Source organism: Lepidochelys olivacea (genome assembly GCF_965140295.1).
Source record: "Lepidochelys olivacea isolate rLepOli2 genome assembly, chromosome: 13".
In the NCBI taxonomy this organism is placed as follows: domain Eukaryota; kingdom Metazoa; phylum Chordata; order Testudines; family Cheloniidae; genus Lepidochelys; species Lepidochelys olivacea.
In genome coordinates, this window is record NC_140423.1 from 31577825 (window position 1) to 31600971 (window position 23147).

Here is a 23147-nt window from a genome sequence, read left to right on the forward strand (position 1 = left end):
AAACGTCCCGGAGGGGAGGATCTATTAATGGGGATTCTCTATATTCTGGTAAGGAGAAGAGGCTGGAAGATGATCAAGTACAAGTAGGAACTGGCGAGAAACTGTCAAATGCAAAAAAGTTGCATTCAGTGACATCACATAATGGCAGACAGCTAACAAGTGACAAATGTTCTAGGTGCTTATATAGAAATGCTAGACGTCTAAATACTAAGATGGGTGAAATTGAGTGCCTGGTATTAAATGAGGATATTGATATAATAGGCATCACAGAACCTTGGTGGAATGATGGAAATCAATGGGACACACTAATACTAGGGTACAAAATATATAGGAATGACCGAGGAGGTTGTGCTGGTGGGGGAGTGGCACTATATGTGAAAGAAAGAGTAGAGTCAAATGTAGTAAAAATATCAAATGAATCAAACTATGCCACAGAATCTCTATGGATAGTAATTCCATGCTTGAATAAAAAGAATATAGCATTAGGAATATACTGCCGGCCACCTGACCAGGATGCTGATGGAGACTGAAATGCTCGAGGAGATTTAGAGAGGTTATAAAATTTAGAAGACTCAATAATAAGGATATGATTTAATCATGAAGGTTACGGAAGTCACGGATTCTGCAGCAGCAGGGCTGGAGCAGCGGCCCCCGGGCTGAAGCAGCTGCCAGAGGTCGGCCCTCGGCAGCGCTTTGACTGTTAGTCTCTCCCTTGCCCCTCCCCCAAGTATTTTTATTAAAAGTCAGGACAGGTCACAGGCTTCTGTGAATTTTTTTTTATTGCCCATGACCTGTCTGTGACTTTTACTAAAAATACCTGACAGAATCTTAACCTTACTCAATAATACTGGTTTCAGAGTGGTAGCCGTGTCAGTCTGTATCAGCAAAAACAACAAGGAGTCCTTGTGGCACCTTAGAGACTAACAAATTTATTTGGGCATAAGCTTTCGTGAGCTATAATCAGAGGTGAAAGTAAGCCGGTACACCCCGGTACAGCGTACCGGCAAGAGCTGGTGTGCCATACCGGGGTGGATCGGCTTCCCCAGGCGCACTTTAAAGGGCCTGTGGCTCCCAGCTGCGGCTGGAGCCCCCGGCCCTTTAAATTGCTGCCAGAGCCCTGCTGCCGGAGCCCTGAAGTAGCAGCCCGCGGGGCTGGGGCAGCAATTTAAAGGGCCTGGGGTGGTAGCGATGGCCGAGCCCTGGGCCCTTTAAATTGTCCCCAGAGCCCTGCCACTGCTTCTCCAGGGCTCCAGCAGGCTCCGGGGACGATTTAAAGGGCCCAGGGTGGTAGCGGTGACCGGAGCCCCGTCCCCGGAGCCCTGCTGCTGGAGCCCTGGGGAAGAATTACAAAGGGAGCTCACAAAACTGGGCAACAAAATGGCAAATGAAATTCAACGTTGATAAATGCAAAGTAGTGGACATTGGAAAACATAATCCCAGCTATATATACACAATGATGGGGTCTAAATTAGCTGTTATCACTCAAGAAAGAGATCTTGGAGACATTGTGGATAGTTCTCTGAAAACATCCACTTAATGTGCAGCAGCTGGTCAGAAAAGCAAACAGAATGTTGGGAACTGTTCGGAAAGGGATAGATAATAAGACAGAAAATATCACAAGGCCACTATATAAATACATGGTATGCCCAGATCTTGAATACTGCCTGCAGTTCTGGTTGCCCCACCTCAAAAAAGAAACGTTACAATTTGAAAAAAAAAACAGTGAGGGGGAACAAAAATGATTAGGGGTATGGAACAGTGTCCGTATGAGGAGAGCGTAATAAGACTGGGAGTTTTCAGCTTGGAAAAGAGACGATTAGGGGATATGATGGAGGTCTATAAAATCATGACTGGTGTGGAGAAAGTAAATAAGGAAATGTTATTTACTCCTTTACATAACACAAGACCCAAAGGTCACCCAATGACATTAACAGGCAGTAGGTTTAAAACAAACGAAAGGAAGTATTTCTTCACACAACACACAGTCAACCTGTGGAACTCTTTGTCAGAGGATGTTGTGAAGGCCAAGACTATAACAGGGTTCAAAAAAGAACTAGACAAGTTCCTGGAGGGAAGAAAGAGATTTGATGTCTATTATAACAAGAAGTTAAAGTATTTTTTTACATGGTTTAAGCAAGATGTGATTTTTTTGTGGTAAAAATTATGTCTGAATTCGGTTTATATATATATTAATTATTAATTCAGGGGGTCTCTACTTTTTTCTTTCTGAGGCCCCCCCATCATACTATAAAAACTCCATGGCCCAGCCATGCCACAGCAACCGGTTTTCTGCTTGTAAAAGCCAGGGCCGGAGTTAGGGGGTAGCAAACAGGGCAACTGCCTGGGGCCTCGTGCCACAGGAGCCCCCCGTGAAGCCACATTGCTCAGGCTTCGACTTCAGCCCTGTGTGGCAAAGTTAAGGCCTGGGCTTCAGCCCCATGCAGCGGGACTTTGGCTTTCCGCCGAGGGCCCCAGTGAGTCTAATGCTGGCCCTACTTGGCGGACCCCCTGAAACCTGCTTACAGCCCCCGTGGGCTCCGGACCCCTGGCTGAGAGCTTCTGTGTTAATTGACAGTATTTTTTTTTTTTTGGTAGCATGGGGGAATCTGTCTGTCTTGAAGGATTTGAGGGGACTAAGGTTTTGCAGGTGGTAGTGGGATAAAAATGCACGAAACAGTGATAGAGCAGGTGGGAATGGGCATAGTGGGGCGGGATGGGAGAGGGATTTTAAAAAATTGTCCCATGCAGGGCTCTAGCCTCTACCACCTGAGCATACTTTCCTTCTCTTTCTCACTTGTGGAGAGAAGATCTCTCTCAGCTTTCAGGTGTAGAGAGCCACAGCTGAATGAAGTCCATAGGAGCTGCAATATCTCTGATTGGATGTCCCCAAACTGAGTAATTGCTGGTTGTTTCTGAAAATTGTAGCCATAGTGCCATTCCTGCTCCCACTCCAACTGATGTCAGTGGCAAAGCTGCCCCCTCTTTTGACCTCCGGGAGCTGCAGGTGAAGTTTATGTAACAGCATTGCTGGTTAAATCCACCTCCCCTAGGTGGCGGTTTAGAACAGATTCGCTAACTTCGTTAGCGCATTTTCAACCCTATTTTGCATCAAGTGAAGGCAAAGACAGTAATGGTTAAAGCCATATTAGCTGGTCATGACCAAGCCCTGGGACCCTCTCTCATTTCCCAGTTTGCACAACCCCTCAAAGCCTGTGCACCAAGCCCATGGGGGAAAGCTGCTAATGGTGCATTTTAAACTTGGAAACCTGAGCTTAGCTTAGTTTCCATTTGTCCCTGGGTTTGGGAAACTGCAGGGAGCTGTGGCTGGAAGTGGTATTGGGCAAGTACAGTATCGTCTGTTGAACCATCAGACAGGGATTCTGCACAGCCAGGCTGCCTGTTCCGCTGGCCAGTCAGGAAGGAAAGCCCTTGACAGCTTTCTTCACTTTTCCTTCTTATTTGTAATGTCCTTTCTCCTCCCCTTTGGTGTGTCACTGGGCAGTCTCTGGCTGCTGTGCCCTTCATGCATGTTGCTCTTTCCCTTCCTAGATCTATATCGAGCTAGATCTGCGCTACCAGCCTCCTGATGGCTCAGCGGGTACATGGCATGAAGAGGATTTTGTCTACCAGATGAAAGACAGGTACTGAAAATAATGGAAGAGGAAAAAATCAGGCTGCTTCTGCACTCCCATCCTTGTTCCCTTAGGGCCTGTCTGCAGTGGCTTTTTACAGTGCTAGTGGGATGGTTTGAGACAGATTGCCTGGTCAGACATAACTGTTTTAGCTGTGTGTAAGATCAGTGCAGAAGTCCAGACTACTCACCGGGACGTGGGATTGCAAACCACTTGGCAGGCATGGGGTAGGTGTCAGCATTCAACAGAGCTGCAGCCTTGTCTTTTTCAACACTGGGCGGATAGCCTGCACCTCCCTTCAGTGATGGCTGGTCCGTGCTGCCCTGCAGAAGACCATGCAAGTAGGAAAGGCACTAGTCAAAGTGAGAAGGGACGAAGGGTTACAGTGGAGACAGGGGTAAGTAAGTACTGGTCCTGGCAATCCCCAGAGGCTGTGCAAGATGGCACACAGACTGGCAATGTGGTGTGGGTGCAGAGGAGTCATAAGAGGGAGTTGTCATGGCTGTCTTTGCTCTGAAATTCTGACCTGAGGAGCTCAGAGGTTACAGCGGCGGGTGTGGAGTAAGGAGGTGGCCAGATAGTTATGCTGTACAGAGTCTGTGCAGTCTCTGCAATGAAAACAAAGGCCTTACAACAGAGAGCAGTTCAGTTAAAGCGAGAGCAGACTCGGAAGCATGTGTTTGGTGAACAGCAATAACGGGCTCGCTGTTTTGACTAGTGTTTCTGTGTCTTGCAGCTCCGAGTTAATTATCCGCAATGCTGGATTCGAGGAGCTGCAGTAAGTACCCTGGGAGGCTGTGCCCTCTCGGAGCAATGGGCAGGTGCTCGGGGATCAGAGAAGCAATGCTTCCTTGATTGACTCCCTGCTCTTGCCAGGGCAGCCTCACACGAGGCTGACAAGTATGTATGTGTTTCCAGGACAGCTGACGTGAAGCGAGCTCATGAGCTGGATAGGAAGGCCACGGCACTGGGCAGGAAGCTGGTGAAGGGCCTGGAGAGTGATGAGGAGGAGGAGGAGGAGGAGTACGACGATGAGTCTGATATGGAGTTCTTGGGCATCGTCTTCAGCCCTGTCAAGAGGTACCTGGCACATGCTCCTCTTCTCTCCCCCCGGCAAGGGTCAGTGCTCTGCATGGCCTTTCGCTTGGTGAAGGTGTGGGTCTCTCCACACAGCCGGGCCCGGGGCCCATCCCCACTGTGCTGGGGTACTCTGAGGAGCTGAGTCTTACCCACAGGGCCCTGGGGGTTCAGTCCAGCCTTGTTTACCCTTCCTGCAGCTTGTAGCGTAGCTGGGGGGGAGCGGGGCAGCAGCCGCTCCCCCTCTGAGCACAAGTGGCGCCTTGTCAATGTCTTGGCGCCTTTTAAATTTTCCCCGGTTGAGGGAACAGGGGGAGCGATCCAAAAAAAGAGGTGCCACCCACTGCGGCACCTTTACTCACCCGGCGGCGGCACCTCGGTGGCGGGACCTTCACTCGCTCCGGGTCTTCGGCAGCGGGACCGTCCGTGCCACCGGGGACAGCCGGCGCGAGTGAGGGCCGGCCGCTGGGTGAGTAACAGCGCCGCAGTGGGTGGGGCCATTTTTTTGGATCGCTCCCCCTGGCTACGCGTCTGCCTGCAGCCTGTGTCTGTGTGTGCAGCCAGGCTGTGGGGTTTCTGCTCTCCAGTAGCAGGACATGATGGTGCCCTTGGGGAAATGTGGCCTCTTCATAGAGCCTCCAGCTGAGCCACCTATGGAGGGTGGTTGCTTGGAATTGCTGGGGCTGCCTGGGAGGAGTGTTTGGAGTTCCCTTTCCCCGTGCTCGTGTCTTAGCTGATGGGCCCTTGGTCTCCAGCCATTACCGCTCCACCGTAGGGGCGTAACTGGGTGATCAGTGCCAGTGGGCAATGACGCTACTTCTGCGCGTGTGCAGGCTGCAACCCCAGTAAGTTACAGGAGGGTTTTGCTTAGAGGCCAACTCAGCTAGTTTGTTTCCCTTGCAGCCGTTCCAGACGCCTCTGCAAGTGGGACCTGTTTGCCACTCCTAGACCACAAAGCTTCCAGGTATTGTACTGAAGACCTGCAAGTCATGTGCCTCCCCTTGGATCCCTGCCCTGAGCCAGGTCTGCTATGGTCAGGGCAGCTAACCGCCAGGCGAGTGTCTCCCTTCAATGTGTAACAGACAGGCAGGCCGCCATTGTCTCTGCCCCTCCGCCCTCTCCAAGGAACAGTCCGGCAGTTCCTCTTTGCCACATCCCTGCTTCCTATTCCATGTTAATCACATACTGGCCTCAGCAGAGCTCTCCTTTCCTCGTCTGATGTATAAGCTCTTAAACGCCTACATTTCCAACCCCACTGGCCGGGCCCAGATGGGTGTCGATATTTCCTTTCATTGCTGGTGGGGTTTCTCCATGCGGAGGCTGAGAGTCTGTGTGAACATTCTGCACGGGATGGAACTGGTTCCAGAATGCATCCTTTGAACAGTGTGAGCCAGGATTCTTACTGGGCTATAAAGTTAGATATGAGTTTAAGGGAGATTAGAAACTGTGAACCCAATGTGGGGAGACCCATCAGCCTCTTGCTGTCTCAGCTGTTAAACAGCGCCCTGTTGTTTAATAATAACAACAGTAATCGTGCTTCTGTAGCTCTTTGCATCCTCCAAGTGCAGTGTAGATATTAACTGGCCCTCATAGCCCACCTGGCAGGAGTTTTCATTCCCATCTTAGGGACGAGCAAACAGACACACGGAGATGCCACTGTATCCCAGCAATGAACATGGCCCCAGGAGGTTACGCAGCTGGCTTGAGCCCCACTGCCACTCAGTAGTGGAACCATCACTCCCAGGCCAGCTTGACCGTGCTGCAGGGGCAGTGCCCATTCGGGCTGTAAATGTTACGGTTCTCTAACCGCTGGCTATTTTACAGTGTTTCTCTGGACACTCTAGGGAACGCCTAGAATATTAGGGGTGGAAAGGTAACTTGGATTGTCGTCTTTGATTTCCCATTTGTCCTGCTCCTCCTGAGCATGCCGTCACATGTCTAAGGCGGGAAGTGATGCTAATGAGCGCAGGGCATTTTAAAAAGCAGTGAAGGGTCATGGGCTAACGGGTGGGCTGTGTCTCTGGAAGAGCTGGCTGCAGGAAGGAAACAGGCGAGCTTTCCTCTCATTGGTGGCACTCCCAGCTCCTTCAAAAGGACCCGTCAGTGCATTCCTTTCCCGTCTTTCCACAGATCGGGATCAATGTTATTGAAGCCCAGAAGCTGGTGGGGGTGAACATTGACCCCTTTGTGGTGGTGAAGGTTGGAGAAGAGAAAAGGCACACAGCAACGCAAAAGTCAACGAACTGCCCCTTTTACAATGAGGTACGTGTGGTGGGCCAGGGATCTTATTGGTAGAGTGTCCAGAGCCACCTGCACAGGTGCAAAGAAGGGACCAGGGACACTGCCGTGTGGCTGAGAGCAGGCTGTGCTGCTGTTACTCTCCACAGCCCGAGTCACAACACGAGCACTGCTTACACCCAACCAGGGTCACAAGGCGCACAGAGCCCTGCCTACCCCCAACCAGGGTCACACGGCGCGCAGAGCCCTGCCTACCCCCAACCAGGGTCACACGGCACGCACAGCCCTGCCTACCCCCAACCAGGGTCACGCGGCGCGCACAGCCCTGCCCACCCCCAACCAGGGTCAGGCGGAGCGCACAGCCCTGCCCACCCCCAACCAGGGTCGGGCGGAGCGCGCGGCCCTGCCCGTACCCAACCAGGGTCGGGCGGAGCGCGCGGCCCTGCCCGTACCCAACCAGGGTCGGGCGGAGCGCGCGGCACCTCCACAGCTGCTGAGCCTCATTCAAGATACACTTGACATGGCTGTGTCCAATCTTGGGGTTGCGATGGGAGCGCTTTGCTCAGTTTTCTCTCTCTTCTCTTGCAGTATTTTGTGTTTGAATTTCATGAACCAAGGGAAGTTTTATTTCACAGACTCATAGAGATTTCCGTAAGTATGCCCTGCTGTCCGCACCCCTTTGAGTCACATTGGCAAGAATCTGTGTAATGGCAACAACTGACGTGCTGCACTGAGGTGCCGTGTGTGTGTGTTTATGGCAGCACCTTCCACCTGGAGTTCTTCAGGCTCTTGTACAAAGTTAGGGCACCAGTATTACCCTCCTTTTACAGGTGGGGAAATTGCGCCACAGACGAGTTAAAGCACCTGTCCAGCATCACACAGCAAGTCAGTGGAAGAGTTGGAAATAAATCTCAAGGGGTCTGACTCTCATCTCTTACTTTAGCCAGTAGACAATGCTGCCTTCCTTGTAGGTAACACGGGCTATATGTGTAGCTATAGGGTCTGCTCCAAAGCCCATTGTAATCAATAGCAGTTTGTAACCCACTTTACATCTTACGTGTTGGTACTGATTGGGCCACAGCATCCGATCACGTCGCTCTCCCCACTGCACGCAGTTTGTCAGTCTCCTGCTTTCATAGTGCCCCACAGGGTTACATCTGCTTGGCAAATGCCAGTTGTAGTTTTATACCGTTAAGCTATTTCAGCACAACTGTTCGTAGGGGTTACCTAACCCTCCAGCTGAGACTGACCCAAGGGAGAGTTCCTCCCCAGCCTTGACTGAGCCCCCAAGGGAGAACCAAGCGCCCCTTCCTCACAGTAAAATATCAGGAGAAATGTGCTCAGATTCTTTCCCCCAGTTCATTTTTCCATTTCCGGCTGTACTTACTTGTCGCAGTGTAGTTGTAGCCGTGTCGGTCCCAGGATATTAGACAAGGAGGGTGAGGTAATAGATTTATTGGACCAACTTCTGTTGGGGAGAGAAAAGCTGTCGAGCCACACAGAGCTCTTCCTCTGGTCCAGGAAAGGTCACGGGGCACTCTACCTTGAATGGGTCCTAGAATATGAGCTAACTAATTCTGCTAAACAATCGGTTCCACCTGGCATGTAGCTGGGACACTCGGAGAACCTCTCCCAGACCTGAGGAAAAGCTTATAAAAGATATTACCTCACCCACTTTGTCTCTTGGAGAGGAGTTGACATTTTGTAGCAGTTTTGCTCCTCCTAGTAAGGGCATGAGCTGCTCTCAGTCCCAGTCAGATGGAGATTGAAGCCAGTGGTTCCCATTGCCTGTCCCCTGGCCTGCAGAGGGGTGTAACATGCTGGTGGGAAGGAGGGGCTTTCTGACTCGGCCACCCTGGCACGTGTATAAATGCCAGCGCAAGGGAAAGGCAGGGGAGAATCAGGCCCTTGAAAGACTCTGCGGCCTGAAGCTCAGAAGACTCACCTGAGGCTCTTTATAATAAGAGGGTTAAAAGCAGCACCTGTTCGTTGAAACGTAGGCTGGAGACCAGAGATGCTAGTTCTTCTTCCACTGCAGCCTGCTTGCCCTCCAACCGTGGCCAAGCAGGGCACCCCTTCCTTAAAGGAATGTGCTCAGCCCTGTCACGAAGGAGAGGCCAGCCTGGCTTGGCACCGGAGTGATGCCATCCCAGCTCAGGCCTCCTCCTGGCCGTGGATTAAGAGGTTGGCTCAGTTCAGTCCAGGCCTTGGCCCATGGGTAGGAATGCAGTCAGTTCAGGCACATGAAAAGTCAATGTGGGCCTCACTGGGCCTGCAGTTGTTGGGGAGGTCAGCCTGGCTTGAGCCTGGGCCCGCACATGAGAGCGGGGTTGGCACGGTTCAGGCCTCAGGCGGGTCTGGGCACATGCAGCAGCTTGTCTAGGGCCCAGGGGAGAAGTCAGCTTGGCTCAGGCCTTGGCCTGGGCTCCTTGGGTGGTCGGTCTGGTGTGGGCCTTGGCTCAGGAGAGGGTCAGTTTGGACATGAGGGAAAGGTTGGCTGGTTTGGGCCTTTGATCCAGTCCAGTGGGGAGACTGGCCTAATGTCTGGGGGAGGTCACTCAGCTTCTGGGCAGCATGTGTGTCTCATCTGTTCTGTGCCACCGACAAGCATGCAGCCATCTGTGCCAATGAAGCGGAGCTCTGCTTGCAGGATCCTTCTGTTCGTAGCAGCCTGTCCCCTCTGCCCATTCCTCTCTGAGCAGCTGCACTCCGCCCTGTTGACAGCCATGCCGTTCAGCGGCTGAAATGCATTTGTGTGTTATGTGCAGGTTTTTCATTCAAAGACGATCCCGTTCCTGGGAACACGCATAGGAACATTCAAAATCGACACAGAGACAGTGTACAGCCAGCCAGGTACAGTGTGCAGAGCCTTGGGGCTGCTGCTCTCGCTTCCCTGTTTTATCCCTCCACATTGTTTGAGGGGCACCATTTCAGATTTTTTTTGGGGGGAGGGGAACTTTAACTATGATTCTAGGGGCTGCTTGGGCACCTGAAAAATCTTGTTTTTTTGCAGATAATAACTTAGAAATTATTATCTGATAGGAGCACTGTATCAAATTCCTATATAAAGAAAGAAAATTAAATAAATATTAGACCCACTCAGCTGTAATACTAAAATGTTCTGACATCTTGTGTCAATTCACCTAAGGGACACTGGTTAGGTTTAAAATTTTAATGTACATTTTTACTTTGTTACTAACTCTTGAATATAACAATTGAACCAGTTGCAGAAAAATCTAGATGACCTTCTATCACTTTTTTGCAGTTCACCAAAAGCTTGGGATAGATCATTTAAATTTTGGAAATGTCCTGCTAGGCCAAGGCCCCGTGAGTTTATGCTGCACCTGCCTGGGGCTCTAGGGGTGTTACCCCACTGCAAATAATAGCCTAGAATCTGACACTTCCAGGTCACTTTCACCGCACTGCCAATCCCAAATGTTCAAAAATCATGAATCAGGCTCACCAAACATCATGAGATTGACTTAAAAGTGAGATTATAATAATAGATGGGGTGGTCTTTTTCTTTGCCTTCTGCTTTTTGAGCCTTTAGGGTGCACTGGGGTCACATTTTGAAGCTTTCTCCACAGCCCCGAGGGCTAGAACCTTCATTTTTCTTTAAGAATGAAGGCTGAAATCACCACATCTCCACTTCACTCCAGCAGCTGGGGCTTTAAGGAAAGCAATAATTATCCTGAGACTCATGGCAAAATCATGAGAGTTGACAACACTGCACTTCAGTTTAAAGGCGAGTGACTTTCCAGAAGGCTCCGAAACACAACACTCCAGTGACTGAGTGGCGGTTCTCACAGGAGAATATTTAAAACCAAACACCAAGAAAATTCCACATTTTAAATTTGAGAGAAAAATTGAGACTTCTGAGGTATATCAGGGCCACTGCAGGCAGGAAAGGAAAATAAACAGGCACAGGAGCTCTGGGCAGCTCTTCCTCTTGAAAGAGAGTTGGAGGGTCAAATCTTCTAGTCTTTAATTAAGTAAAACTTCTATTCCCATCAGCGCCTCAATAACTATGCTTCACATAGGTGCTGACTGCGTGGGTACTCCAGACCTGGGAAAAAATGGTGGGTGCTGAGCACCCCCTGGCAGTCCCCCTATCAGCTCCCCCACTAGCCCCCCAGTGTTTGCTGCCCGCAAGCGGGCCCCACTGATCAGCACCTCCCCTGCCTCCTGCCCGCCACGATCAGCTGTTTAGCAGCTGCAGGAAGCTTTGGGAGGGAGAGGAAGGAGTGAGGGTGGGGTGTGCTGGGAGAAGGGGGCGGGAAGTGGCAGGGCGGGGAGGGGCGGAGCAGTGGTGGGAAGAGGTGGAGTTGGGTGGGGCCTGGGAGGAAAGGGTGGAGTAGGGGCAGGGTCTGTGGTGGAGCACCCCCCAGGACATTGGAAAGTCAACGCCTGTGACACTTCATACTTAAATATCTGAGCCATTTTATCCAGGATTACCCATCTTAAACCCGGTCGGGGTTTCCCAGGGCGCTGGTTCCAGCACAGTAGCATCTTTGATTTCAGAAGTGCAGAGCTAGAGTTTCTTGGAGAATTGGCAGTGGTGTGATTAGGAATTCGCAGCTCAGAGTCCCTGTCCTTATCTCTTTAGATCACAGGTTCTTTCAGAAGTGGGCTGTTATCAATGACCCAAAGGACACCAGGGCAGGAGTGAAAGGATTTGTGAAGTGTAACGTCTCTGTCTTTGCACGAGGTGATATAATGGGCTCCCTGCCCACTTCCTCTAGCAGCCAGAATGAGGACATTGAAAAGTAAGTCTGCAGGGCCGTCCCTAGCTATTCTGGGGCCCTATGCAGCCCCCCCCGGGGTGTGTGTGTGTGGAGCCCCAGGCCTCCGTGATGGGGGGAGAGGGGCTTGTTTGGGGGGGGCAGGGGGGAGCCACCCTCCAGCACTCACCGGTGGCGTGGCTGGGGCTGAGTCGCTGCATTTCCTGAAGCCCCTGATGCAGGCCATTGTCTGAGATAGGAGACCAGCTGAAATGGGCCCTTGGCCTAGCAGTTCCCACATTTCGTGTGTTCTTGGGCTTTGTCTTGCTGTGGTGATTTACTGTGACCAGTAGAACAATGATTATTTCTTTTAGGAACTTGCTGCTGCCTAAGAGAGTCCCAGCTGAGAGACCGTGGGCCAAAATCTGCATCAAGGTTTACCGAGCCGAGGGCCTGCCCACCATGAGTGCTGGAATCATGGGGGGGTTCTCAAAGATTGTGGGCGAGAAGAAAGTTTTCATTGATCCATATGTGCAGGTCTCATTTGCTGGGCAACAGGTAAGTCTCTGCTTGGGCATTTGGGCCTCTGTATTCCACCGGGAGGCCTGAGCAGACCCTCTGGTTTCTGAATGTTAAGCCCCACATCACTGTCGTCTGTGCAGTTGAGCCATTATTTCAGAAATGCATATGAATGGATGTAGGGAGCATATTGAAACTTGGACAAACAGTCTGCGCCAATCAGAGCTTGAATAAGCATATGGTTAGCAGCAGCATGAGCCAGTAATAAAGCAGGAAAGTCATGTAATTAGGGAGAATCTGAGCCTGCATAGGCTCATTGTGGAGAGGAGCTGTCGATGAGATACTGATGCTGCAGCCCAGACTCTGAGGACCTCCTGTTCCAGCCTGTTGTGATAGTCCAGGTGGCTTGGCTATCAGACCTAGACAGACACAGACGTTTCTAGAACTCCTCACACTGCTGAGTATAGGAAAAAGCTCAAAAGAAATCCCAAGGATGAAATCACACGGACTGTTCCATGTCTGGCTCCCTTGGGTGTGTTCCATGGTGTCTGGATGCACTGAAACTGCCCAGCCAGCTCCGTCCTGTACAGCCCCAGTCTCTGTCCCGCAGAGACTGATGTGACTGCTGTTCCACCCTGTGACTCTGTCCTGCCCTGAGGCCTGGAGCCTTTGTTAATCAGTCACATGGTTGCACAGCTTTTCCCTCACACCTGTAGTGTGGTGCAGAGTCCTCAGGAAATGCTTCGCTCCTGTTAAACCCAGAGACTGATTACAAGGTGCACGAGAGGACAGGAGCTGCGGTCCACCCAGCTTTGAAGCTAGCGCTCTCCTGTTGTGCACAGCTCTAAATACAGGCTAGGTAAGAGAGGTGCAGGCTGGAAGAGCAGCTCCATTGTTTTTCTTATAAACTGAGTCATTTGATCTAAGGTTAGTGGGACAATAAACACGGGGCCTTTGTATAGCTTCTCTTTGGAGCAGGACAGCACCTGAGGACATGACATTTACTTCTCCCCCATTTTACATCTTCTTTCTCCTACCCCTCCAGAACAAGCCATCCCCCTCCCCCTCCCCTTAACTCCACATGGCAAGGCTGGCTCTGGCCATTAGAGGGCTGGAGCCCTTCCGCGCGGACTCTTGCTCAGCTGTGAGTGCTCCTGCCTGAGCCTGGCCTGCATGTGCTCCAGTACGCTGAGCTCCCCCATGCTCAGCTCCTGCAGCTGGCTGAGGGTGGTTTATGCAGCATCTGTGCCCTGGCGGCTGCTGCCACTCACCAGTGTTTTAGAATGACTCTCCTCGCATTTGCAATGAGGTCAGAACAGAGCCACACACTAATGGGGAATCCAGATTTTCCCAGAATGCCTCAGTGATTTCTCTTGAACTTGTGGCTGGCTTTGAAGCCACTTGGAGTTCTTTAGCGGTGCGCTGTGCAGTCCTCATGCCTTCCTCTGCCCCAGGGGGAGACCTCGGTGGAAAATGACACTGCAGAACCAGAATGGAACGAGCAGATCAGCTTCATTGAGATGTTCCCTCCTCTTGCCAGAAAAATAAAAATCCAACTGTTAGACGATGCAAACATTGGGGACGTGGCGCTCGCTACGCACTTCATTGACTTGCAGCAGATATCTGATCCTGGGAGGAATGGTGAGGAACCCGCCTCTGTCCTGTCCCCTGCCATGGAGCTATCTGGGCAGCACCTCGAGTGTCAAATATGATTCTGCTCCCCCATCCCCACTCCACGTACCTGCCACAGTCATGTATGCCTCTATCTGTGGGGTACACCCAGGTCTGTCTGTCCTGAAGTGCCCAGGTCTGTTAGGGGGTGGGGAGTGGGTCTGTCTGTGGTGAACCACCCATATCTGTCTGTGAGTGGGCTGTCTGTGGCGAACAGCCCTTGACTGTCTGTGGGTGGGCTGTCTGTCTGTGGTGAACTGCCCAGGTCTGTCTGTGGGGAGGTATCTATCTGTGCTGAACAACCCTTGTTTGTCTGTGGGTGGGGTGTCTGTGGGGATATGCCCATATCTGTCTGTGGGTGCGGTGTCCATCGGTGGTGAACGGCCCAGGTCTGTCTAGGTGGAGTGTCTGTCTGTGGGTGGGGTGTCTGTCTATGGGGATATGCCCATGTCAGTGTGTGTGTGGGATGTCTGTCTGTGGTGAACCGCCCAGGTCTGTCAGTGGGTGGGATGTCTGTCTGTCTCTGGAGGTGTACCTCTCTCTCTCTGGAGGTGTACCTGCCAGTGAAGGCAAATCCTGAACCATTTGATTGCAAGCATTTGTGTCCCTGCAGGCTTTAACCCCACCTTTGGCCCAGCCTGGGTGAATCTGTATGGCTCTCCCCAGAACTCAGCTCTGCGGGATGTCCACAAGGATCTGAACGAGGGCCTGGGGGAGGGCATATTCTATCGCGGCCGCATCCTCCTAGCCATTTCTATGGAGATTTTCAGCAGCCCCAGCGCAGTAGATGGCAAGAGCAAGGAGCTTCTGAGGGGCACCCTGAGCAAACTGACACTGAACAAGAAGAAGAAGAGTAAAAAGGCCAAGGAGAAATCCAAGGCCAGCACCAAAGAGCAGAGCCAGAGGCGAGATGGGGACGAGGCTGGCAGCCCCGAGGAGGCAGAGCAGCCCAGCGAGGTCACTGTGGAGGTGGAGGAGCTCCATCCGCTCCCAGAGGTGGGCGCTCCAGGGACTGATGGGCCATTCTGAGGGAGGGGCCAGGGAAGGGGCCAGGAACTTCAGGTTTACACACCGGCTGAGAGCTGTGTGTAAACATGCTGGCGCCGGAGTAACTAGTCACTCACACCTGCTGTTCTTGCAGTGCCACTCGGAGTGTACACGTATGTGGGATGAGAAGGGCCCCAAATGAAGAGACCCAAGCTAAAATACAGAGGGGCCCTTCCTATGCCAAGGGAGTGTGTGCTGTGGAAGCTGTAGGTGTGCCTTGCGGCTGGGTCCATTACTGTGCAGTGCTTCGGCTACCGGCGCTGATTTTTCCTTTTCCCCGGGGTGCTCAATCCCCCTTCGCCCGATGCCCCGCCCCCATGCCGCCCCTTTCCCTAAAGGCCCTGCCCGCACGCCACCTCCTCCCGCCCCCACTCTGCTCCCTCCCTGAGGCCCCTGCCCACCCGCCACTCTCCACCCTCCCGCAAGCCCCTAACCGAGCCGCCCTGCAGCGGTTTGGCGGCAGCGCAATGCCCCCATCAGCTGAAGAGCGAGGCCGGGGCACAGCTGTGGCTGCTGGGTGCGGAGCACCACTATCTTTTCCTGCGGATGCTCCAGCCTCTGAGCACCCCCCACGGAGTCGGCACATCTGGCTTTGGCGGAGGCCAGTCCCGTGTCTGCATCTCTGATGCTCTGCTTTTAGAAACTGAGCTCTGGCTGCCCGTTGCAGGCAGGGCCCTCTGGAGGCCTTTCACTGACAGAAAGCCAGTGCAGTAACTGAATATTTGCATTGGGACTGGGCGCAATAGGCAAGGCCCCTGCCCCCAACACAGAGTGTTCTCCTGAGCTTACCTCCCGCTCGCTAAACCCTTGTCATTGCTGGAACCTACACACCTGCCGCTCTGTGGGAAGCTGGTGGAGTGAATGCAGGACAGGTTGCTCAGGGCACTCAGTCCGCTGGGCCATGCTCCCACTGCGACCAGCAGAGCAGCCCTGCCACGCGCCCTGGCAATTGCCGTTCTGGAGCCTCTGTGTCAGCGGGGTGGGTGAGGCTGCTATGAGCTCAGCACAGGGTAAATAAAGTTGTAACTCGGAGGAAAGGGGACCCCTGGAACCCGGGGGACAAGGGGCCTCAGTGCTGGCCCCTCCCCCCACCCCAGGGACCCTCACCACTGGCCCGGACGATCATTGTACACACCCTCTGTCACCTATTTTGTGAACTTCTAGTAGGCTTCCCTCTTCTAAGAAGCATCATTCCCATCCTGCCCGCCCTCAGCCTGAGCCAGCCAGCTGCTATCTAGCTCCATGTCTCCATCAAGCGCTGGGGAAGTAGGGAAGCCTCCATCTGGCTCAGTGACATGAGGAGAGAGAGCTGAGTCCATCAGTAGTTGTCAAGATTCCTTCCCCACTCTGAACTCTAGGGTACAGATGTGGGGACCTGCATGAAAGACCCCCTAAGCTTATTCTTACTAGCTTAGGTTAAAAACTTCCCCAAGGTACAAACTTTGCCTTGTCCTTGAACCCTATGCTGCCACCACCAAGCGTGTTAAACAAAGAACAGGGAAAGACCCCACTTGGAGATGTCTTCCCCCCAAAATATCCCCCCAAGCCCTACACCCCCTTTCCTCGAGAAGGCTTGATAAAAATCCCCACCAATTTGTACAGGTGAACGCAGACCCAAACCCTTGGATCTTAAGAACAATGAAAAAGCATTCAGTTTCTTAAAAGAAGAATTTTAATCGAAGAAAACGTAAAAAGAATCACCTCTGTAAAATCAGGATGGTAAATACCTTACAGGGTAATCAGATTCAAAACATAGAGAAGCCCTCTACACAAAACCTTAAGTTACAAAAAGACACAAAAACAGGAATATACATTCAATTCAGCACAGCGTATTTTACCAGCCATTAAACAAAAGGAAACTTCACACATGTTCTAGCTAGATTGCTTGCTAACTTAACAGAAGTTCTGAGTCTGCATTCCTGATCTGTTCCCAGCAAAGGCATCACACAGACAGACAAACCCTTTGGTTCCGCCCCATCCAGATTTGAAAGTATCTTGTCTCCTCATTGGTCATTTGGGTCAGGTGCCAGAGAGGTTATCTTAGCTTCTTAACCCTTTACAGGTGAAAGGGTTTTGCCTCTGGCCAGGAGGGATTTGATAGCACTGTCTACAGAAAGGTGGCTACCCTTCCCTGTATATTCATGACAGTCGTGTACTGGCACCTTAGCCTTTAGACCCTCTCGGGCTTCCCCTGTGGCGTCACATGAGCACTGAACCAGGGGAGGGCCAGGCCTGAGCTCTGGGAGATAGAGCGATTGCTCTGCCACAGCCTCAGGGATCGTAGAATCATAGGAGCGGAAGGGACCTCAAGAGGTCGTCTAGTCCAGTCCCCTGCACTCATGGCAGGACTAAGTATTATCCAGACCATCCCTGAGATGTGTCTCTCTAACCTGCTTTTAAACATCCCCAATGACGGAGATTCCACAACCTCCCTAGGCAATTTATTCCAGTGCTTAACCACCCTGACAGGAAGTTTTTCCTAATGTCCAACCCAAACTGCCCTTGCTACAATTTAAGCCAATTGCTTCTTGTCCTGTCCTCAGAGGTTAAGGAGGACATTTTTTCTCCCTTCTCCCTGTAATAACCTGTTATGTACTTGAAAATTGTTATCATGTCCCCTCTCAGCCCTCTCTTCTCCAGACTAAACAAACCCAGTTTTTTCAATCTTCCCTCATAGGTCATATTTTCTAGACCTTTAATCATTTTTGTTGCTCTTCTCTGGACTTTCTCCAATTTGTCCACATCTTTCCTGAAATGTGGCACCCAGAACTGGACACAATACTCCAGTTGAGGCCTAATCAGCGCGGAGTAGAGCGGAAGAATTACTTCTTGTCTTGCTTACAACACTCCTGCATCCCAGAATGATGTTCGCTTTTTTGCAACAGTCCCAGAATGATGTTAAGCTGACTGGTCTGTAATTCCCCAGTTTATCCTTATTTCCCTTTTTCTAGATGGACACTATATTTGTCCTTTTCTAGTCCTCTGGAATCTCTCCCGTCTTCCATGACTTTTCAAAGATAACTGGTGACACCGTTCTGCAGCAGCTCTTTCCTCTCTGCCGGGTCCTGCTAGTCAAGGCAGCCACTCCTCGTGGCCCATGAGATGCAGGTGCTGCTGTGTGAGGGCCATGTCAGCCCTAGGCCCGAGACCCAGTAACCATTCTCAGACCTCAGGGCCCGCTGCTCTGCCTAGGACTATTTTTGACATGACCCCTGTGACTGTTGGACTGATTGGTGTCTCCTTGTTTAGAACTCGCTGGGAGTGAAGGAAGAATTCCTCCTCTATGCTGCCTTCTTTGAGGTGACTATGATGGACCCCTCCATAGGCTCCAAGCCAGTCCATTTTGAGATCTCAATAGGTAAATGTTTCTGATGCTCCTGTTTTCTTGAATTAGAAGGAACAAAATGAAAATATTTTTGAGACTCATCAAAATATATTAATTCCCAGCCAGATTAGTTCACAGTTCTGGCTATAAAGTGCCCTAACAGGTACACAAAACTGCACAACATGAATGTCACAGCTAAAAGCACCCTCGAGGTTACAGGGTGGAAATTCCTGGTGCAGCTTACGGAGATAAATATTCTAGCTACCTCAGGCCTTTTCAAAATGGATTAGAGATTGTCCAAATTCCTGGGGAACATTCCAGAGTTAGGGTTTCAGCGTGGGGGACACAGTCAGGATGGGAGTAGGGAAGAGGGATGGTGAGAAGGGACTGTAGAATAAGGGAGGGGAGCAGGAGGGGGAAATAGGGGAGTGGAGGGAGAGGGAGAGAGAGAGAGAGCGGCTGAGAAGCAGAATGGTTGTGGAGTGATGCCAGACAGCTGAGGGCATCAGAGGGATGGGGCAACTGGGGAAACAACCCATGGAAAAAGATTTTTTTTTTTTAAAAGTCCAAAGTCCCAAACTTCAGAGTTAAGCGAATGATGAGGCTAGGAAGCTGCAAAGGCTCCTGCCAGCTTCTGCTGCTGCTGCTTCCCACATGGAGTGGGTTGGGTGGGAGAAGGAAGGGAAGCTGCTGAGCTGGGTTGGGTCCTTCTGAGTCTAGTGAGAGTGTCAGGGGGCCAAAAGCCTCCCTATAGTAAAACTGTGAACTCTGAAGAGTCTAGGAGGAGTGCATGTCTGGCCATCCAGAGTCTCCAGCTTGTATGCACCATATTCTGATGGCTGGACTTTAAGGCACTTCTAATGTCAGGAACACTGGCACTTGCTTCTAGTTCTCCAGTGGCTGGACAGTAGCAGTCTGTCACCTCTAGGCTACGGCAGATATTTAGTTTAAAATATGAACAATACATGTATTTGCAAGGGAACTATGGGAAAGCTGAAGAGGTTGTGACCAAAATGCCTAAGAAAGGTATGAAAGGAGAAGGGCCTGAAGACAAACAGCCTTTGCTGGATCCCAGTTCAGACGAGGAGCTGGATATTGAAGTTATGGCCCCGAGTCCAACTTTACAGAATAAATCCATGACAGAAAGCCAAAGGCCAGAGCCTACCGAATATGACAGGTGAGTCCTCTTCATGGTGCTCGCTCACGTCAGCCCCTTCGCAAAGGTGCTTTGGACTCTTATTCATCCCATAAGGCATTAACAGGTACATGGGTGTGGATGGTAGGGCTCATAGTTGATCATGTTCCACCTAGCCAGCGAGATTCTCTAGTGAATCAGTAGGAGTTGGGGGCTCCTCACTTCCATTGATTTGAATGAACGTTTGGGGCCTAAGTGCTTTGGATCCCCCAGCCCTAGATGCCATACGTAGATAGCTAAAGGCCACTCTCCCCAGGAGAGCAGAGGTTCTGCCTATGGTGGCAGAAATGCCATGCTGGGTACATTGAGTGTTCAGCATCTCAAATGCCGGATATGAAGTGTTCCAACTGAGGGTGGGAATGGAGGATTGTGGTGCGTCTCTGGTACAGGAAATCCTCCCGAATGGTCAGGGAGATGATTGCTATGGGACAAAAGACAGGAATTTAGCTCTTCTAATCTGGTTTTGGAGCTGTCTAGGCACCAGTGTCAGTTGAGCCTTCACCACAGAGGGGGTTCAGACCAGCTGACTGCCATAGACACCAGGAGGAACTCAGTCGCTTTCCCACTTCTCCTGGCCTCATGGGGCTATTCTCCCATTTTATTGGGTGGGTTAGGCCATCTTAGACTCCACTGAGCTTCATCCTGTTCTGTTGAGGCTCCTTTTACTCGTTTGGTATGGCAGAGGACAAATCTTTTGTCTCAAACTGTGTTCATCCTGCGATGGCACAATGTCCATGAGAGAGGAGAATGCTCAGTGCCTTTTCTGCTGCAGGGAGAGACACAGCCTTGAGCATTGCTCTGCATGCTGGGGCTTCACCATCTGCACGCTGCACTTTAGAGAGCAACTCCAAACCCCAGCTGGTGGAAGTGCTCATGCAGCCCTCCTCCTGCCTATGGGATTTTCTGTTGGGGGTTCAAGACTGGTGCCAGAGTCTAGTGTCAGTGGCCAGACAAGCTTGACCCCCAAAGAAGGTTTAGTGTCTAGGGTCTTGATGAAGTCATCGTGTAAGACAAGTTCCAGCTATGAGGGTCATTCCAGGCTGCCCTGGAGGAGTTCTTTGACCTCCCCTGTTGGGGTTCTTGTGGCACCTTAGAGACTAACCATGAAAGCTTATGCTCAAATAAATTGGTTAGTCTCTAAGGTGCCACAGTACTCCTTTTCTTTTTGCGAATACAGACTAACACGGCTGTTACTCTGAAACCTGTTGGGGTTGGCTCTGCCATAAGCACGGCATCAGCCCTTGCATCCAGCCCATATGGCAGGATCTCTGAGCTAGATTCATAAAGGTACTTCAGCTCCTTGATCATGAACTTAGGTGCCTAAGTCCCAGTTTTAGACTCCACTGAGGTCCACAAAACCCCAACTGAACCCTGTAGGATCTAAACTCGCTCGGTGCCTAAGTCTTCGGGGTAAAAGTTCCATTGGCACCTGCGTTTCTGTCTCTGGGTGTGCGCACTGCTGCCTCCCTTTAGGCATTCGGACACCTGTCTCCTGCCGAAGCCCAGAGCAATCCATGAATCTGAGAAGATAAGTTTTCGCCCGTGGGGCCTGATATGTGGGGGTTACTCAGAGGTCACCTGCTGGGTCGGGTCCCATGCAAAATCTGCCTAGAGGAGGTGCCTAACTTTGTAGTTAGGGCAGTCACCTGGGATATGGGCAACCCAGGTTCAATTGCCCTGTCTGCTGAAGCAGGGGGAAAACGAGGTCTGAACATGGGTCCCACCCCGCTCAGGGGTCAGTTATGGGTCATTCTCATGTGGGGCGCTCCTTAATCTCTCCTGTTGATGTTATTCCACTGTGCATTATAAAATCACTGGAGGGGGGGACTGAACGCTGGGTCTCCCACCTCACATGGGTGCCCTGGCCACTGGGCTATAGAGTCATTCTCTCTCTCGCTCTGGACCAGTGACGCTAAGGATTTGTCCCCAGTGGAACAGCTTCACAGGAGAGACTGACAGAGCCCCGCATCAGATGATCCCACAGCACAGGGGTTAGAGCAGCCCCCTGAGCACCAGAAGACCCTGGTTCAAATCCTTTTATCCCCTCTGGTGGGTCTCCCACATCCTGTGCGAGTGCTCTAACCACTGGGCTAACCATTATCACATGGTGGCGCCCCTCCTCCTCGGCTGTTCTGTGTGGACTTAGGCTCCTACCTGATTCATTCTCACAAGAAACGCCCTGGGCGCCTGGGGTGACCTGACGTCCCAGATCTGGATCACAGAGAGGAGCTTCCCTGCAGCCTGGACTTAGGCACTTCTCTCTCTGAGCGGGATGGGGCTCAGCACTTACTCCTATAGCTGGCATCTTCCACTGGTTAGTCCAAGCAGCTCCTGCCTAGCATACTGACTGCTGTGAATGGCATTCTAAGGCACCTGTTTCTCCCCAGGCATTATACAGGGAGCCCAGGTGCCTGATTCAGGCTTTGTGGATCCCAGTATGTTCCTGTGATTTTCTAGGCACCTGAGAGCTCGGCGCTGCAATGCTCAGCGTCACCACGCCTACGTCCCTTGTGAATCTGGGCCTCTGTTCTCAGCACTGTGCTGCTTTCTTGGAGCTAAGGCCGCAGCAGCAGAGCCATGCATCCCATGGCTTGGTTCCCCAAAGCGACTGACATGTATTAGGGTGGCTCTGAGGCTGCTTCAGTCTCTCAGTGTGCATTGTAACCTGCTCTGCCTCCTGCTCTTAGTTCTTACAGCTGCCTGCCCATGCTGCATGAGAAGCCCTGTGTGTATGTCTGGAGCTATTGGGAAGATCACACCTGGAGGCTCTACAATTCCAACTGGATTGTCAAAATAGCAGAGCGCCTGGTAAAGTATCGCAGTGACTGGGAGACCCCACTGCTTCCCCTCGCACTGCTTCCTCCTGTCGCTGTTTCTTGGGCTTACTGATTTCTTTGAGGTTTATTTTTAGCAATTTTTGAGTTTTACGTAGATGTCCAATATTTGGGGGTGTTTGGGGCTTTCTCTTTGTATGTACTGTAACGAGTGATTGTATCTCACATACGTGACTCCTGGCAATAGCGTATACCGAGAGTGCAGTCTCTTTGTAAAGTTCTGCAGTGTGCTTTAACAGAGCACTTCTTCAAACAGCTTTAACAGAGCACTTCTTCAAACAGCACTACGTTAAAGTGCTTTAACAGAGCACTTCTTCAAACAGCTTTAACAGAGCACTTCTTCAAACAGCACTACGTTAAAGTGCTCTAGGCAGACTTCAGTGTGCACAAGCAGGTTCTACATGGGCCAATTAATGAGCCACAGGTTGCTGTAGTCAAGCTCTTAGATACAAATAACCATTTCTGGTGTTTTCCCAGCGTTCATTGGAAAAACACTGGTTTCATTTTTTTTCAGGGTATTTCATTGGTGTTTATCAGTTAAAACAGAAAATCAGAAGCCCAAAGCATGTGTCGTTAATCTGTCAGGAGTTTAATACCCTCCTCCCCCACTGCAGTCAGGGCCTCTTGCAGGATTGAGCCCTGACTGCTCACGTGCATTTGATCATGAAAAGTACAGCATGTGCAATATTGAGATGGTGGGAGCTGGATGAGCTGTTCCATGGTCTTTCACATTCTCTTTCTTTGCGTGCGAGCAGTCTGCCATCTTTGGAAACGTGCTGCATTGTTGTGTTTTGTGATACAGGTTCTTTGGGGGAGCTGTTGCGAACCACAAAGGAATTTGTTTTCAGCCTTAGTTTCTCTAATTGGAGTCAATACTTAGGGCACAGT

The 23147-nt window shown here is 51.2% G+C and overlaps 1 protein-coding gene across 1 annotated transcript in view; it reads left to right on the plus strand.

Moving 5' to 3' along the window:
* Positions 1 to 23147, plus strand: part of LOC311529429 (fer-1-like protein 4) — a gene marked incomplete at its 5' end in the record, with an annotated part of 104810 nt that overhangs the window by 20010 nt on the left and 61653 nt on the right. Inside the window, 14 exons of the mRNA XM_084645404.1 lie at positions 3550 to 3641; positions 4369 to 4410; positions 4551 to 4712; positions 5613 to 5673; positions 6840 to 6971; positions 7536 to 7598; positions 9716 to 9800; positions 11554 to 11713; positions 12043 to 12226; positions 13642 to 13828; positions 14472 to 14854; positions 18155 to 18263; positions 19209 to 19407; positions 22113 to 22233. Of these exons, the coding sequence (XP_084501530.1) occupies positions 3550 to 3641; positions 4369 to 4410; positions 4551 to 4712; positions 5613 to 5673; positions 6840 to 6971; positions 7536 to 7598; positions 9716 to 9800; positions 11554 to 11713; positions 12043 to 12226; positions 13642 to 13828; positions 14472 to 14854; positions 18155 to 18263; positions 19209 to 19407; positions 22113 to 22233 (1980 nt within the window). The remainder of the gene's footprint in view (positions 1 to 3549; positions 3642 to 4368; positions 4411 to 4550; positions 4713 to 5612; positions 5674 to 6839; positions 6972 to 7535; positions 7599 to 9715; positions 9801 to 11553; positions 11714 to 12042; positions 12227 to 13641; positions 13829 to 14471; positions 14855 to 18154; positions 18264 to 19208; positions 19408 to 22112; positions 22234 to 23147) is intronic.